Source organism: Petaurus breviceps, unplaced genomic scaffold (assembly GCF_028583685.1).
Source record: "Petaurus breviceps papuanus isolate PSGF00001 unplaced genomic scaffold, PetGlider_PUasm1.0 90769, whole genome shotgun sequence".
In the NCBI taxonomy this organism is placed as follows: Eukaryota; Metazoa; Chordata; class Mammalia; order Diprotodontia; family Petauridae; genus Petaurus; species Petaurus breviceps.
The window spans coordinates 11,175,421-11,193,116 of record NW_027187341.1 but is presented as its reverse complement, the minus strand read 5'-3'; the positions used below and the strand labels follow the sequence as shown (position 1 = coordinate 11,193,116).

Genomic DNA, 17,696 nt, shown 5'->3' with positions numbered 1-17,696 from the left:
TAAGCATTTCGGTCTTGTAAATTTGCTTAAGTTTTTATTGTTTTAATTTTTAGTTGAGTTTCTAGGGTTCTTTAAGTATACTATTGTGTTACTTGCCAAAAGCAATAATTTTGTTTCTTCTTTGCTTCTTTGACTATGCTATTACCTTCACTTTCTTTTCTCATGTCAAGCAATCGCTAGCAATTTTAACCCTATATCAAATAAGGGTAGGGACAGTGAAATATATTAAACAACATCAGGGAAAATGGAGCATCCTTGTTTTTCTCCTCTATTTAATGGAGAAGTTTTTAATGTTTCTCCATTATATTTAATGCTAGCTTCAGGGAACAATTTTTTTAACTGAGATTTTAGTGTCCTATCATTTTTAGCAGCATAGACTGGTGAAATAATGGAGTTAAAAAGATGTGCTTTTGGAGTCTATGAAATCTGAGATTCCATTAGTGAAAAATAATTAAATGATTGTAGTACATAATAATAGAGCTCTCTACTATGTGAAAAGTCATAATTCAAAAAGTTTTCAAAAGGATTCACATTGATGGAGTTTACAAAGTTTATTATTTAACCTTTCAGTCTTCCTGCAGTTAACGTTCTTTACCTGTTTTTGATATTTGTGTCTCTTTCTTTGATTTTGTATATCTCTGTTGTTATTTGTGACATACTATTCTATTTTTGGGCAGCTACCGTGTTTCCCCGAAAATAAGCCCTCCCCTTACTGTGTAAGATTCCTCTAAAATAAGCCCTCCCCCGAAAATAAGCCCTATTGAGATTGCTACTGTAGTGAAGGTGATCCCGTGCGCTACACGCTACATTACGGTATCCTCTGTATGCACCGTCCCGTCCCCCCCGTGAAACGCACGCCGCGCTCCGAGCTGCATCCAATCAGAGCTGCAGCAGTGAGCGCGTTATCCTGTTGTTCTTTATTGAATTCATTATTGAATAAAGGTACATTTTTTTGTTCACATTACCTGTTTATTAAAATTGCTGTCAATGTTCATTAAAATAAGCCCTCCCCTGAAAATAGCCCTCTGGTGTTTTTCTGGCCAAAAAAAATAATAATAAGACAGTGTCTTATTATCGGGGAAACATGGTAGGTATTACAGTGGATAGAGTGCTGATCCTAGAGTAAGGAAGACTCATTTTCCTGAGTTCAAATCTGGCCTCAGACAATTAATAGCTTTGTCACTTAACCTTGTTTACCTTAGTTTCCTCATCTGTAAAATGAGTTTGAGAAGATAATATCAAACCACTCCAAGCATTCCACTATCTCTGCTGAAAATAAACAAACACCCTAATGGAGTCACAAAAGAGTCAGAGGAGACTAATGGCAACAAATTCTTCTACTTTAACCTTTTTTTTTTTTTGCTTTTTCAAGGGCAGTTGGGGTTAAGTGACTTGCCCAAGGTCACGCGACTAGTTTTTGTGTTAAGTGGCTGAGGCCAGATATGAACTCAGTTCCTCCTGACTCCAGGGCCAGTGCTCTATTCACTGCGCCACCTAGCCACCCCTATTTTAACTTTCTGAGAATGTTTAAAAAAGAATTGTCAAGGTTGTATTTTATTAGGACAGTTGTCTGTGTATAAGCTATTGATACTTGTGGTCACTGACAGCTTTAAATATTTAGTTCTCTGGAGGGAGTATGTTGGAGAAGGCCTGAGTCTTGGGTCATTCAGAAGGCTAATTCAGCCTGTCCATGATTTTGTGGCAGTTACAGCCATCTGCTCTCTGCCAGAATGAAGGCAAGTCTTGTGGTAGAGTTGAACTAGTAAAAAAAGGAAGTGTAACTCAGATTTAGTGTGGGGGTCAAGACTCGAGCACCTTCTAATGTGGACCTTTTGTGAGTGGTGTGTTTGCCCCACTCTTTGTGGGTTAAGGGCATAGCAGGGCCCTTTTGTTCAGCCAGCTGTGCCTGTGACACTTCATTACTGAAGTTTCAGATACATTTGCCTTACTTTTAACACAGAAGCAGGATTATTGCTTCCTCTAAGAATCGAGCCCCATCTCTTCTTGAGATTTCCAGCCCAGCAGCTGGAAGCATGGAGCTTCCTGGGGGTTGGGGGTGGGGGTGTGATCATAGCTGTTCCTTGTAACAGTTTCCTAGTATCTATCCTCCATATTTCTGGTTTCTAACTGGATTAAGATACTAGGCACATTCTTTAGGGTAACCTAGTAGTGACTTAAATATTTTTGTCTTATTTGGGAGATGTCCCTGCTCTAAGCCACCTTAAGGTTTAGGACCACAGCCCTGACCTAGGTGAAGTGCTGTGCCATGTGAAAGCCCCTGTCTCCTATATCTGTGACTTTATAAAGGTGTACAAAAAAGTTGGCTGTATATGGCTAATCAGAGAACTGTCTCACCTGCTCCCTTGAGTCTTATGAAGCATAATGGTTACTTATAAACTGTGAGTATTTATTGCTTTATACAATAAATGTTTTTTTTATTGTGTATTTTGTGCTTTGGCAATCATTTAAGAGTCATTGAATTGCATGCTCTGGGTAGGCACTGTACTAGTTATAGCCTGTGATATAAACACAAAAGTGAAACAGTCCTGGCTTCTGAAGAGTTTTACTGTCTTAATTTGGAGATGCAGCCTGTCCTTGTGTAGGTATATGTAGAACATATACAAGAGAGACTCTGGTTAATGTTGGTAGGGAGGCTTTAGGAGTTGGGGGTGGGTGATGGAGAAGGAAGACAGCCAGTGCAAAGTCGTGGAGGCAGGAGATCCTACAGGGAGCCACTGTAGTTTAAGTAAGATTTGCATGGCTGGACATGTCCTATGAGAGAAATCACTTTGGCAGCTGGATTGTAATGTGAGAGCTAGATTATCATATGAGAGACTTGAAGTAGAGACCATTTAGAAGACCGTTGGTTTTTTCACATTCATTTTTAAAAATTCTGAGTTCTAAATTCTTCCTCTTGCGCCCCCCCCCCCCCCAAATGAGAGGTAAGCAGTATGATAGCCATTATTCATATGAAGTCATGAAAACATTTTCAATTAGCCATGTTGTTGCTCCCCCTCTCCCGATCCCCCCCCCCCCGCAAAAAAAGGTCAAAAAATAAAATTAAGGAAAATAGGCTTCAATCTGTGCTCAGAGTTCATCAGTTCTCTCTTTGGAGGTGGATAGCATTTTTCATCATCCTTTGGAATTGTTTTTGGACCACTGTATCGATCACAGTAGCTGAGTCTTTCACTGTTGATCATTGTTACAGTATTGCTACTGCTGGGTACAATGTTCTGGATTCTGCTCACATTGCTTTGCATCAGTTCATATAAGTCTTCCCAGGTTTCTTTGAAACCACCCCCCTCATCATTTCTTAATAGTACAATAATATTCCATCACAATTATATACCATAGCTTTTTTAGCCATTTCCCAATTGATAGGCATCTCTTCAAGTTACAATTCTTTGCTACTACAAAAAGAGGTGCCATAAATATTTTGGTATATATAGGTTCTTTTTTTTTCCCCCCTTTTTGGAAGGCAGTTGGGGTTAAGTGATTTGCCCAAGGTCACACTGCTAGTTTTTTTTTTTTGTGTTAAGTGTCTGAGGCCGCATTTGAACTCAGGTCCTCCTGACTTCAGGGCCCGTGCTCTATTCACTGCACCACTTAGCGGCCCCTTCTTTTTTCTTTAATGTCTTTGGAATGCAGACTTAGTAGTTTTATTGATGGGTCAAAAGGTAGGAACAGCTTGTAAGCCCTTTGGGTATAGTTCCAGATTGTTATCCAGAGTGGTTGGACCAGTTTACAACTCCAACAGGGCATTAGTGTCCCCATTTTTCCACATTCCCCCCAGCATTTGTCATTTTCCTTTTCTGTTGTGTTAGCTAATCTCATAGGCTGGAGGAAGTACCTCAGTGTTGTTTTAATTTCCATTGGTGTAATTATTAATGACTTAGAGCTTTTTTTATATGACTGTTGTTTTGATTTCTTCCTCTAAAAGCTGCCTGTTCATATCCTTTGACTGTTTATCAATTGGGAAATGGCTTTTATTTGTATAAATTTGGCTCAGTTCCCATTTTATGCTTTTCTTGAGTCCCTGTTTGAATGTCAAATTTTCTATTCATCTATTATCTTTTAAATGTCCTTCCACCCCCCACCCCCCAATTATACTTTAGTTTTGCTGGGTAGATTATCTTATTTGTAATTCTAGCTCCTTTGCCTTCTGGAATATTAAAATCCAATTCCCCTATTTCTTTATTACAGTTGCTAAATCTTATGTAATCTTGGCTGCTGTTTTTCAGAACTTGTTCTAGGGGTTTGGAAGTTTTGGTGCTTCTGAGATAGTATCATCTGGGAAGAGGAATGGTCACTGCTCCCCTGGTCTGTCCTTTGGTCTTTCCCCAGGAAGGGTCCCTGCACACTTGCTACCATAAGCTTTCCTCTCTACCTTGGAACTGCAACCAGCAATGGAGTTACCAGACAGCTCCCAGTCTTGTGCCCAGTGCTAGCACCAGGGTCCTCACCATCTCTTTGTGACCAGTTGTCCCATCCCCTTGCCATCTCTCTGCTGAGAGTTCCCAAACCTGCCCTTGCCACCTTGTGGACTCTGGGCCAGCCTCCACTCCAGTGTCACTGACTTTTCCTTCCAACCTCCTAAGTTGTCTTGGGCTGGAAAAATGTCTCACCCTGACCTCTGGTTGGCTTTTTTGCCCCAGAATTTGATTTTCGGTGTTATTTTAAAGTTTGGAGGGGAATGTTGGGAGAGCCTCACTGGGTTGCTGCCTTTACTCAGGACATCTAGGCTACACCCACCCATGAGGCTATTATAATAGTCCAGGTGAAAACACCCAGGAGAGAGCAGAAGAAAGGTCAGTGGGAAACACAGGCAAGCAAGACAACTTTGAAATTTGATATGTACTTGGTATGCTGAATTTGATACATACTTGGAAGGAGAAGTACATTGTACTTGGTTCAGATTTGTGTCTCTCATGAAACCGTTTAATGTTTTGCATTGTATAGAGGAATGCTTATCTTATTTGGTATTTGTTAAGTACAAAATGAAATAAAAGTTTAAAAAATAGTCCAGTTGAAGTGACAAAGGCCTGACCTAGATGGTGGTCCTGTGAATGATGGGGAGAGGATGTGTTTGATAGATATTGTAGAAATAGGATCAACATTAGATTGGATAGATGTGTTCAAGAAGAATTAGGAGTTTAGGATGACTGAGGCCACAAACCTGTGTGACTGGAAGGATGGAGGTACCCTTACCAGAAATAGCAGTGTTTAGGAGAGGAGTGGGTTTTGGAGAATGATAATGAATTTTGTCTTGGACATGTTAGATTTGAGATGCCAGTGGTACCTCCAGTGCAAAATGTCCAATGAACTGTTGGACATTCAGGACTGGAAATTCATTGGGCTGGATATATAAACCTGAGAGGTAATAGCATGGAAATGATAGATACACATGAGCTGATGAAGGGACCAAGTTGAAGCAATGTTGAGAGGAGAACGGGGCCCAGGACAGAGGGTTTGGGTATATCCGTAATAAGGGGATGAGATGATGAGCCAGCAAAGAAGAGTCAAAGAAGAGCAAAAGGTCACCCAGATAGAATGAGAACCACGAGGGCACATCCGTGTGTGAAGTACTGCAGAGGACAAGAAGAATGAGAAGTGGGAAAAGGCCACAGATTGGGCTGTTAGGACATCCTAACTTGAGCTCCTGATTTCTGAGCTGCAGGTGACTAAGACTATATAGGGTTGGAACAGCCAGGCTGCCTGAGGAAGGATGAACGGGGTCCAGGTCAGCTCCTATGCCAGTTTGTATAGTGAGATATTTGGACCATGAGTGGCTACCAATAATCTTCTAGCCTGGTTAAGATAGAGACCCAGTCTCAAAAACATTTTTTTAAAGAGTGTTTTGTAATTTTTTTTTATGCAATCCTGAAGGGGTCTTGTTGACTCCCAGATAGTTAAGTGGAATTTCTCTATAAAATCTGTGTTAGTTATGTACAGAAACATTAGTCTTTTCTGTGAGTTTTTTAAAATTATGCTTTGCTTACCTTCTAAACTCGCCAAACTGCTAGCTATTCCTCCATTTTGTTGTGGCTCTTCTTGCGTCTACATTTCATGCAGGCTGTCTTCCTTGCCCTCAGGGAACTTATATTCTGTCCTGAAGACCACATACTTGTGAGCTTAGTGCCTGTCCCCTGTGCACATTGCTTTTCCACTACCTTCGGTTTAAGCCCTTTAGTATTAGGGACTGTTCTATCTTTCATCTTGATCTTTAGTGCGCACACATTTTATTTTAATTGTTTGTTTCAGTGTGTTTATTTTTGAATTGAATGTTTAAGTGTTTGTTGAATACATTTTTCTTTAAGTTGTAAAAACTTTATTTGTCTGCCATCTAATTTTAAAAGTAACTTGTTTAGTTTTTATGTTATGTATGTGTGTCATGTAAAATTCCATGTCACATTGTTCTCTTGGATCCCCTATAATTACATACATATTTTGAAAGAGTAGTTCCCCAGAGTTATGGGGTTCCCCCCTGCCCCGCCCCCTTTAACTTGCCAAGAATTTTATAAGAACTTTTAAGGATGTTAGAAATATCAGAAGTCTTCTGTATTATAACCCACTGTAGGAAATAGTATTATTTGAGTGAATTCTTTCCCATCTCTTATTTTGTTTCTAATTGCCAGTTGGGGAATTCTATGTCTATGCTGATGATCTCTCATGTCCAGAAAATAGATGAAATGAGTGCTACTTATGTTAGAAACAGGGTATATGGTCTTGGCACAACCTAGATAGTTTTTTTTTTTTTTTAGTTTTTAGGGTGACTGATTCATCACATCAACTTGTGTTTCTAAGTCTCTGTCCTCTTTAAAAACAATTAAAGAACTAATGACCATCCTTTCTATCCCTGGGCTGATAGCTATTCGAGGCTTTTTTATGTCAGTAGTAACATCTGAAATATCATATAAAATCTTTAAATGTTAATGTATTCCAGTTTTTGTATTATTTCATGCCATGTTTTATGACCAACAATACTTTCAGGATTTATTTAAAAAAAACCTTTTTTTCCTTATAAATACAGAGGTAGCTTTTATAAACTTATTCCTATTTTCTGTGAATTGTTTTAGTTCTTGAGTTGCCTTTCTGCTCTTTTCTTATTATGATGTGCAGGTCTTTGCATGTTCTAATTTGCCATGACGTGGTCAGTGCTGTTTCCTTCCTGTTGCTTGCAAGCCTGTGCTGGAGATAAGGGTACATTTCAGTACATTAAAAAAAAAAACACATTGAAGATCAGAAAAACACAGTAACTCATTTTCAAACTGTTTAGTATCTCAGAAGATTTTTTTTTAAGGGCCTGAAGTTCTTTCTGTCTTCTGCTTATTTACAGAAATAAGGTAACCAGAAAACATGACATAAAAATGGTTATACCTATAGATAGCAGGCTGAGCAGGGATGTTCTGCTAAGGGAAAAATGAATATTATACTCATACAGCTTCTAAGTAGGTAATTGACTTGGTTAGTAAAAATGAGGTAGGAGGCATAAATCGATTTTGTCTATGTTGCCTTCAGAGTAATCATAATTTGAAAATTAAAATACTCCAGATATAGTGAGATTTTTGGGAAATGTTTATGAAAATCAAAGTACTAAAAGTTGAGCAGAGCTCTCAACAAGAAAATACTATACGATTGACTTGATCATAGCTTTATAGTTGGAAGGCATCTCAGAGACCAGCTAAATGGTCCAAGTACCTCATTATGTCTGATCCTTTTAATTGCCAGGTACCCCTAGAATTGATTTAACTTTTTTTTTTTATATGACCTGCTCTTGCTGTGTTTCAAGTGGAAGCTAACCAAGTGTCTTGTTTTTCTTTTCAGGGGAAGACATAAATGAAGAAAAAATAAGTCAATGGAAGTTTTCCTTTGTTTAAATTAAAACACTGGAAAACCCAGAATTTGTGTTTTCTACACCTGTGATTTGTACAGCAAGTTGAGTACTAGAGTCTTCCATCTGATACTTGAACCTGAAATTTTTCTCATGAATCATTAAAGGGAATGCTTTATTATGGCTGCTGTTGTACAACAGAACGATCTAGTCTTTGAATTTGCCAGTAACGTCATGGAGGATGAACAACAGGTATGAGAGATAAAGGACGTTATATTCAAATCTTTGTCTTCTCTATTTGTATCTTGCAATTATTTTAAAAGAGAAATTTTAAAAAAATATCATGGTTTAAAAACAGAAAAATAGCATGTTAATTTATCAACGAAAGTGAAACTAATGAAAACTAGTGAAGAGTTTTGAGGGAATGTGAACTCATGTTTTGAACATTATTTATCTTCCAAGTTATTACTCTCTTCTGATATGGGTCTTGGGCAAGTGAATTTATTTCTTGTCTCAAGTTACCCATTTTCAGGGTTTTGGGTGATATTTTATGGTGATTTGAAAATTTCAGCATACATGTTGCATAATAAAGTGTTACAAAATATATGTCAACAAGGTGTTTTTTTTTTAACTTATGAACTTTTCTGTTGCATGTGACCTGTGGGAGTAATACAGTAACTTATAAATATAAATCAGTCTTGATGAGTTTTATATAAATGTGTTCTGTATAACATTTATTAAAAATAAGCTGTTAAAAGTAGTGTCCTATAATATAACTAAAACATGAATCTTTGGGCAAACCATTCAATCTCTTTGTGCCTCAGTTTTCTCATTTGTAAAATGAGGGAGTTGAGTTTGATTTCAAAGATTCCTTCCAGTTCTGATATCCGATCACGTACTTTCAGTACTTTCAGTGATGACATATAAGATATGCAAATTAATATGTGCCTAAAATAATTTGGACACTGAGCATTAAGTTAAGAACATTTGTGAGCTATACCTCCTTCCCCATTCCCCCACCCCAGAATATGAATGTATTGAATATGCTTTTCTTTTGCACTCTTTTTTTTTTTTAAACCCTGATTTCTGGAGGAATTGAATTGTATTTGAGTCTTCTTAGACTTAGTCTCCTGGCTTTTCCCCTGAACTTGACATTCCCTTACCTCATCTCTAGTAGGAACTGGTTTTTCATTTTTCTTTTTCTATCCCCATTATCAGATGCAATGCTTAGCTTTTGGTCATCATTTAATAAATTTGAATTCACTGTTTTGTATATGTTGGCAGAATGCCTTGGTATTTCAGAGGAGTTTTGTAGAGAAGGGGAGTCATTTAGTGTGGGGATAGAATTATAGAAATCTGAGGCTTTTAAAGATCGGCTCCTACTTTTTACACATTAGGAAGCATAATTAGGAAGAATTGGTGGTGTCACTGGTAAACAAGGAATAATTAGTTGTGTCAGGGTCAGGAAAGGCGACTGGTTGGCAAAAGTACTTGGTAGCCCTGTGAGGATATGACAAGGACAAGACAACCATGCCAAGATCATGGTTACATCATCTTTGTTATAAAGTGTATATTTGAGAGGAAACAAACCATGTTATATCAGGCTTTTATTTTCATAGAAGGGTTTCATAGGAGTTAATACCATATCCTGATTTATTTTTGTACTTTTTAGTTATCACATGTAAAACCTGAAAGAAGTTTAGAGATAGTTTCAGTTGTGATCTAAACCTATGAATAAATCTCTTTTTAGGTAACATTGAGGCACCATTTTGCTTAATTTTCTTGTGCTTGGACAATTTGAATGCTTTTTGTGAATATTGATTAGGCTTTAATCTAGTAAAAATTGAAAGTGTGTACTGCCACCAATTGGCAATTGGAAGAGGTAGTTGTAGAATACAGAGTATGTTGTAAGGGCTGTATTACAGCCTTCTATTAAAACTTAGAACAGATATTTAATAAATACCACTCTGCTAGTAGATAATGTGGATGAGTCAGTACCTGCCTCCATGGACTTTATAGCCTAGGAATACATTATGAGTTGTGATTATGTGTGAGATATGTCTGTACCTCACGAGAGACGTCATGATACTGTGGATTCTGAGGACCCCTGATCAGATTCTGATTCTGCCACTTACTATTCTTCCAAACTTGGGCCAGCCCCTTAAACTTACTGGGCTTCGGCTGCCCAATTTATAAACTTTTTTTGGAGGGCATTTGGGGTTAACTAACTTGCCCAAGGTTACACGGCTAGTTTTTTTGTGTGGGTGTTAAGTGTCTGAGGCTAGAACCGAACTCGGGTCCTCCTGACTCTGGAGATGGCACTTTACTCACTGTGCCACCTAGCCGCCTGGCCCATTCTATAAAACAAAGTTGGACTAAGTGCTATTAAAGATTCCTTCCACATGGGGGAAGGGAACAAGCAGGCACTTTGCTAACCACTTTACAGATATTACATGATTATCTAAACCAGTGACCTAGACATACATATATGATCTCAGATAAGATTTTGACAGATTTAAGTTGAATTAAGTGCCAAGAGCTACATTAATATGCCATTAGAGGTCTTACAGAAGAAAATTTAAGCTTTAAAATTTACTTCAGAAAACTGGTGCTGACTTCTCATTGCAAGACTGATTTAATGAGAAATTACTACTTCACAGCTTTCTCTTTCTAGGATGATATCCAAAAAAGCTCTTTCCTTAAAATTGTGGGCTTTATAAAACACACACACACACACACACACACACACACACACAAACGGCAGCAATGTCTTTCTTTATGAGTGTCATGTTAATTAGGTTTTGTGGTGGTCCATTATTTTGTTTTTGTTCTGACTCTTGATGACCCCATTTGGGGTTTTCTTGGCAAAGGTACTGGAGTGGTTTGCCATTTCCTTCTCCAGCCCATTTTACAGATGAGAAAACGGAGGCAAATGTAGTTAAGAGTCTTTGCAGGGTTACGTGCTGGTAAGTGTCTGAGGTCAAATTTGAACTTGGGTCTTCCTGACTCCAGACCCAGCACTTTATCCACCTCACCTCCTAGCTACCTGTTTATATAATAATACAGTTAGACATTTCATCAATGAATTGGAGGTTCTAAGAGTAAAACAACTTTTGATGACATAAAGGAGGCACATAGAAATATAAAACAATGCTTTCTGAATAGATAATACATTCTTATGGGAGGGGAAGCATTAAAGTTAAAAGTATCACTGGACCAAGAAACAGTTTGATTTATGTTTTAATCTTGGTGCTTCACTGATTAGCTGTGTGGCCTTAAGAAAATCACTTAATGTTTCCTGAGCTTGAATTTTCTTTTCTGTGATAAATTATATGATTGCATTATATTTTGATACAATCTAGTTAATTTTTTTCACAGAATTATAACTGTAACATAATATAATAGGTCCTGGGTCTGAGAGGGTAGTGCCCCTCCTAAGGTACACATGCTCATTTTTATATACACTGTAAAATAACTCTTTACACACTTTCTCCTTGTGCACAGCTAAATGGGGGATCACCTTGAGTGACTTCAGGGTATAAAAACAGGGCAGAAAGCAGAAGGTTTCATTCTTCTCATTACCCTTACCTTCCTGATGCCCTCTTTTGCTCCTCTGAAGCCAGAGCATGGGCCAGGTCTAGCTTAATTTTCTAAACCAAAAATTTGAATGTAAGATTTGACAAAGACCTTTTCTCTTTTGCTATATTTATTATCTTGCATTGAAATGTATTAATTTTGAAATTAGGACTAGACTTTTGAAATTCTTTTTTTAAATTTTTCTTTGTTGGAAAGGGAGAGCAAGGCAGTTGTGGTTAAGTGACTTGCACAAGGTCACAGAGCTAGTAAATGTCAAGTATCTAAAGGCCGAATTTGAACTCAGTACCACAGCAAAAGATACTGGGGGGGGGGGAAGGGGGGCGTTAATATTGAAGACAGCCCAAGACATCTCAGATATGTATGACTGAATACCCACTTTTATTGGGGAATAATTTGTTTTCTAACCTATCAGGATTTGTGTTAAGGATTAAAATGTAAGCAACATAAAGAAAAATTAACATCTATGCTATTAATAGACACTGAAAAGTTATCAAATTGGCTGGAGTGAGGATCAAGGAGAAAAACAACTGTTTTGTTTATGTAAAAGTAATAATAATTGAGACTTTTTATGTGATCTGTTTAGCCATTTATTTTTACATAATTACCACGTAGCAAACAATGAAGCATATCATTAAATATATTATTTTCTTGTTTAATTTGATTCCAGCACTTAACTCCATTTGTTGTCCAGTCTTTGTAGTTAACTCATGGTATCAAAGAGTCTTCACTTTAACTTTCTTCATTTAGATGACAATATGGTATGCAGCAGTTGAATGGCATCTTATTTATTGCTAATTGGTTGACCATGATGTAGGACAGTAGGCAGTGACAATAATACCCTTCTTTTTTGGCGATAGGATGCTATTGACCCGCCATCAGTAGGATTAATGGTGCTGAACATATTTGTGTTGTTTCATCTGTAGGTGAGGAATTGCACAATATTGAAAAAACAGATGGTCAGGGTTAAGGGTTCTGTCTGTGACCCATGAACAGAATAAATCTAATGGACTCATGTTGGGGGTTGAACCTCATGATACTAATGTCATTATTATTCTATCTTAACCTAAGGTTGTTGCCTTTTTTTTTAAATGTAAGAAATTCCCTTTAAGACCATGAATCTAAATGTATTTTAAAATCTCTATTCATTTAATTGCTTGGGGAATCTATTTTCTTATTTCAGGGCATGTTATGTGAAGAAATTTTCAGTTTTCTAAAATTACAGGTGTTTTATAAAAAGTAGTCTGGATAATAACAACACCTACCTCACAGGGTTGTTGTGAGGATGAGATGAGAAATGCTTTGCAAGCTCTTAATGCTATGCAAATGCTGCTGTCTCCCCTCCAAGCCCCCCTATTAGCTATTTCTCTTCTAGAGACTATCATCTTCCCACTCACCTAGGTTCTTAATTTCTTTATCATTCTCCTCTCCTGAGGTTACTCAGCCCACCAGAATTCAGTTAGTTGATCAAACTTGCCATCATAATATCTCTTGCATACATACATCCTCACACCACCACCACCCCATCATACTCTTATCCTAACTTGGACTCCACAATTCTGTCCCTGTGTTCTTCAGTCCATTTAGTGTATAGCTGCCAAAGTAATCTTTCTTTTCTTTTTTTAAAAATTAAATTCTATGTTTATTTTTAGTTTACATCATTCATTTACACAAGATTTTGAGTTACAAATTTTCTCTCTGTCTTTCCCCTACCCACCACCCCAAAACAGCGATCTCACTCATTACCCCCTCCCCCAATCTGCTCTCTCCTATATCCTCTCCCAGCTCCCCTCCAACTTTCAGGTTTGCAAACTAATTTTTCTAGGATGAAAATCTGGCTATGTTCTCTCTTCTCTCCCTCTCCCCCAACTGCACAGATAGCGTAAAGTATAAACTCCTCTGTTTGGCATTTAAAGATCTTCATAACAAAACTACCTTTCATGTCTTCTTATATATTACTTCCTTAAATGTACTCCAGGCTTTACTGTTCACCACAGATGACCGTCCCATGCTTGAAATTTATCTTTCCTGGGACTCAGCTGGTAGTGGTTCCCCCCAATCTGCTTTGTACGTGTGTGTGCATGCATATGCGTGCATGGATCCTTGTATGCTGTCTTCCCCATTGGAATGTAAGCTCCTTGAGGGTAGGCACTATTTCACCTTAGTGTTTTTATCTCTAGCACCTAGCAGAGTGCCCAGCACATAGTGGGTGTAATAATAGTAGCAGTGTCTTGTTGGTATTTGCAAACTCTGCATGAAGCTTCAACTTTTTCATGAACTGTGTATTTGTGGAGGATGGGGATAGATACCAAAATGTTAAATATTTTGAAAAAATATAATAGTATAGAAAAATTGACCGTGTATCTGAAACTATAATGTGACTCCCAGGTGCCTGAAATTGGGCATTAATAAGAGTACATCTGAAAGTGTAGCGGCCTTTTCTTTGAGGCTTTACCTGTAGGTGTTTTGGAGCTCCTCTTATGGGTCTGTGCCTTGCGCGTCCCAAGCCTCATAATAGTGCTTTATCTTTTTTGGTTTAGTTATTATTCTTCAGTCATCTGCTCTGAGTAAGTCAGCATTACTGGTCTAGCTGAGAGCTCTTTTGAGGCTGAGATTGTAATTCTAGCCCCTAGGGGTAACCACCCCCACCCTGCCCTCCCTTCCTCCCAACACATGCTTTGCTTTCCTGGGCAGGGCACCGAGTCTGTGATTTGTTCTGTGGGAGGCTGTTTGTGCTGGCCTGGATTGAGTTTGAGGCCAGGATCAGCTCTAGGGGCTCTGCTCTGCAGTTCTAACTCAAGAGTTCTGGGTGCTGACTTTGTGAGCAACTCTCAGAATCCTTGGATTTCCTTCTCTCCTTATACTCCAACCACTTTGGTTCAGGCCCTTATTACTTTTCACTTGGAGTCTTTCTTGTTGGTAGCAAGCAACGTGGTGAGCAGAAGGGTATGCTTGGGTGAGGAATCTTGTGAATGGGGCTAAAGGTCTCTAATGAGGAAGATCATAGATCTATAAGATTGTAGATTTAGGGCAGAAAAGGTTGTTAGAGGTCATTTAGTTCTTACTCCCCTAGTTGAAGGCTTAGGAGCCTGGAAAGATAGAGAACTAGAATTGAGTCAGTATTATTAACAAAACTTTGGGGCAGCCAGGTGGCACAGCGAGTAAGAGCATCGGCCCCAGTGTCGGGATGACCTGGGGGATCGAATCCGGGCTCAGACACTTAGCACCTACCCAGAAACACCTGGCCTTGTAACCTTGAGCAAGTTACTTAACCCCAATTGCTTAGGGGTGGCCAGGTGGTTCAGTGAGTAAGAGCACCGGCTCCAGTGTTGGGATGACCTGGATCAAATCTGGGCTCAGATACTCAGCACCACACCCAGAAATAACTGGCCATGTAACCTTGAGCAAGTTGCTGAACCCCGATTGCTTTAAAAAAAAAAAAAGCTTGGCAAAAGAATGTGGAGGAGCTGACCCTTCTCATATAGTCACTCCTTATGTTAGGATAATTCCTTTATGACTTTCTGAAGTAATAGAACGTTATATTCCCAAACTAATCCCACTTAATAAATCAGGTAACTTCTCTTTTTAATTATTACTTGGTATTGCATAGAGAACAGAGTAATTAGGTGATGAGACAAAGTTTTTTTTTTTTTAATCGAGGGAGGGAAATGAGGGATCACACAGCTTGGGGCCCGGGGAGGAGCTGCTAAATTCATGTTGTAGGTGACTGAGCACACAGAAGCATGGTGTTAACTGCTGGAATAAGAAGAGTTGGAGGAACCATGAGAGAAAGATAGAAAGATGCTGAAAGCAAACTCTTGTCTCCTGCTATTTACTCACATTCAGTCCTAAGGTCTGCAGTCCATTTGAGAAACAGATGGTGCATTTTTTGGTTTAACTCATCTCAGTTGGGCATTAGTAGTGTTGCTAATATAAGAACAGATGAAGTCATTCTCTAGTAAATCTTGTAAAGTTTTGTTTATTAACAGTCTTTGGATATGATTATCATTAGATCAGGTAATGAATGCTGCTTATTTCAAACTTGGGATCAGCTGCATCGATTGGAAAAACAGATCAGGTGCATCAAGCCACATTTAATTATATCTTCATTCTTATTGGGAAGTAAAAAGAGTGAGCATCTTAATTTGAAAATTTATAATGAGTTTTTGTAATGTTGGTAGGTCCTACCTTCTCCCAGATTACTTGAAGGAATTACATACTGCAGCAAATCTGTCTGAACTCCTCTTAATTCTGGTGCCTTCCCTCTTTTAATTATTTCCCATTTATTCTGGATGTAGCTTGTTTGTACATATTTGTATGCTTGTTGTCTCATCCATTAAATGGTGAGATTCTTGAAGGCAGGTACTGTTTTTGGCTTCTTTTTGTTTCCCTGACAGCACAGTGCCTGGAACATACTAGGTAGGTGCTTAATAAACGTTTATTGACTGACTTGCTATTTGGGCAAGAAAAAATCAGAGGAAATAGATGCATGTGCCTTGAATAAAAGGAACTGAAAAGCTTATGGAAACTCCCTCTTCTAGTACCTCTTCTATAATCTTTTATGAGGGAGACAGATGACAAATCAGTTTGTATAAAAGATTTACTTGGGAGAAAACTCTTATTTCAAAGAATTAGTTATGGTTCCATATACTCTCTTCCATCTTATGTTTGTTTAAAGAGAATTAATTGATAACTTGTATTGCAGTATTCTCCAGTACCCTCAATAAAATAAAAAGGTGTGAATTTATGTTCAGGATAGTTCTAGTATTATATATTTTATTCTAATTAGTACCTTTCATGTTGTCATAGGCTGTTATATTCAGAAGTTAGCTACAGTTATATTGATTGTAAATGTATCGAGTCCTGCTTTTACAGAATCACTTGACATAGCCTTTTATGATGTAATTTTGGATGAAATAGGGAAATGTGGTTTGGCTAATTAGAATTGAGTGCTTCTGTAACATGGTTGAACAACCATACATAAAGCATTTATTACAGGCACTTAAAGTAATGTCACCCAGAAGGGTGGTCTCTGTTAGTATGATGCAGATTTCTTCTTCCCCTTGGCCCTATCCTGTTAAGTACTTTTATTGATAAATGGTGTTGAATGGATGATTTAATTAAGTACTCCTATGTGCATGTGTAACAGTCAGGTGGAGAGGTAACAAAGATAATTGAATTCAATTCAACAAACATTGATTAAAAATAAAGGTGTTCCTGCCTTAATAAAACTTACGGCTTATGGACCTAGAAAGGGCATGTATCACATATACAAATATTATGACCCAGAAGGTGTTCTAATCAATCCACGAATGACACATAATTGAAAAGATAATAGAGAACACATTGTATGACAGTCATGAGGTGGGAAGGATCTCTGAGTTTTAGAGCTAAACTGACACCAGCATTATTTCATTTACTCATGTCATATTTCAAGTTCATGTATTTAGGTTTTAAATAAATCAGTATAGAATGAAAAAGATAGCTCAACAGTAGTTCATATGAAAGAAGAACTTCATGATTTTAACAGAGGACAAACTAAAATGCAATTATTAAAAATCCTAACTTAAGCTTACTCTATATTAGTAAAACAGTAGTATCTGTTTCATGGAGGTTATAAATCTGCTTTCCTCTGTTCTAATTAGATATTATCTGGAATATTATTTTTCTCTTTTAAAAATTTCTGCTAACGAGATTATATCTGGAATATTCCCCCCCCCCCAAATGAGATATCTATAAAGCATTTAGTATAGTTCCTAGCAGGTAATGTGCTTACATACTTATTCCCTTCCCCTTCCCATTTTTGACACACGCTCTTTTTTGCATTAAATTTTTTTTATCTATGTTTCTTGTTTTTATATCACCTGCATTTCCAGATAGATAAGCCTCCTCTCCCCAGTGAGGCCTCTCTCTTGCCCTCCCTCCTCCCCTCCCCCTTCTCTTTAAAGGAAATCTGACAGTACATGGCATACTCCACATGTGATCACCTATCCCTACAGTGATAATTTTGCTCTACTCTGTGCTAATTATACTACATATGATCTTCCAACCTGGACACCATATTTTTAAAAGGAGTGCTGAGAGAGTAGAATATATCTAGAAGTCACTGACTTTATTGGCCTGGGAACCATGTCTTAGGAGTGACTGAAGCAACTACTGATGTTTATTCATGATAAAAGATTGGGAGTGGCAGAGAGGGTTTATGATTGTGTTCTTCATTGAAAGGCCATTATGTAGAAGGAGGATACTTGCTCTGTGTTATTGCAAAAGA

The 17,696-nt window shown here is 37.9% G+C and overlaps 2 protein-coding genes across 9 annotated transcripts in view; both read left to right on the top strand.

Annotated features, from left to right (window-relative positions):
* The window catches only part of SUGT1 (SGT1 homolog, MIS12 kinetochore complex assembly cochaperone), a 241,438-nt gene that overhangs the window by 95,483 nt on the left and 128,259 nt on the right, over nucleotides 1-17,696 (top strand). The gene's annotated exons all lie outside the window — the stretch shown is intronic.
* The window catches only part of ELF1 (E74 like ETS transcription factor 1), a 132,675-nt gene that overhangs the window by 77,987 nt on the left and 36,992 nt on the right, over nucleotides 1-17,696 (top strand). For all 8 annotated transcript variants that reach the window (XM_069068632.1, XM_069068635.1, XM_069068630.1 and 5 more), the window contains one exon: nucleotides 7,825-8,083. In XM_069068632.1, the coding sequence (XP_068924733.1) occupies nucleotides 8,012-8,083 (72 nt within the window). In that variant the 5' untranslated portion in view covers nucleotides 7,825-8,011. The remainder of the gene's footprint in view (nucleotides 1-7,824; nucleotides 8,084-17,696) is intronic.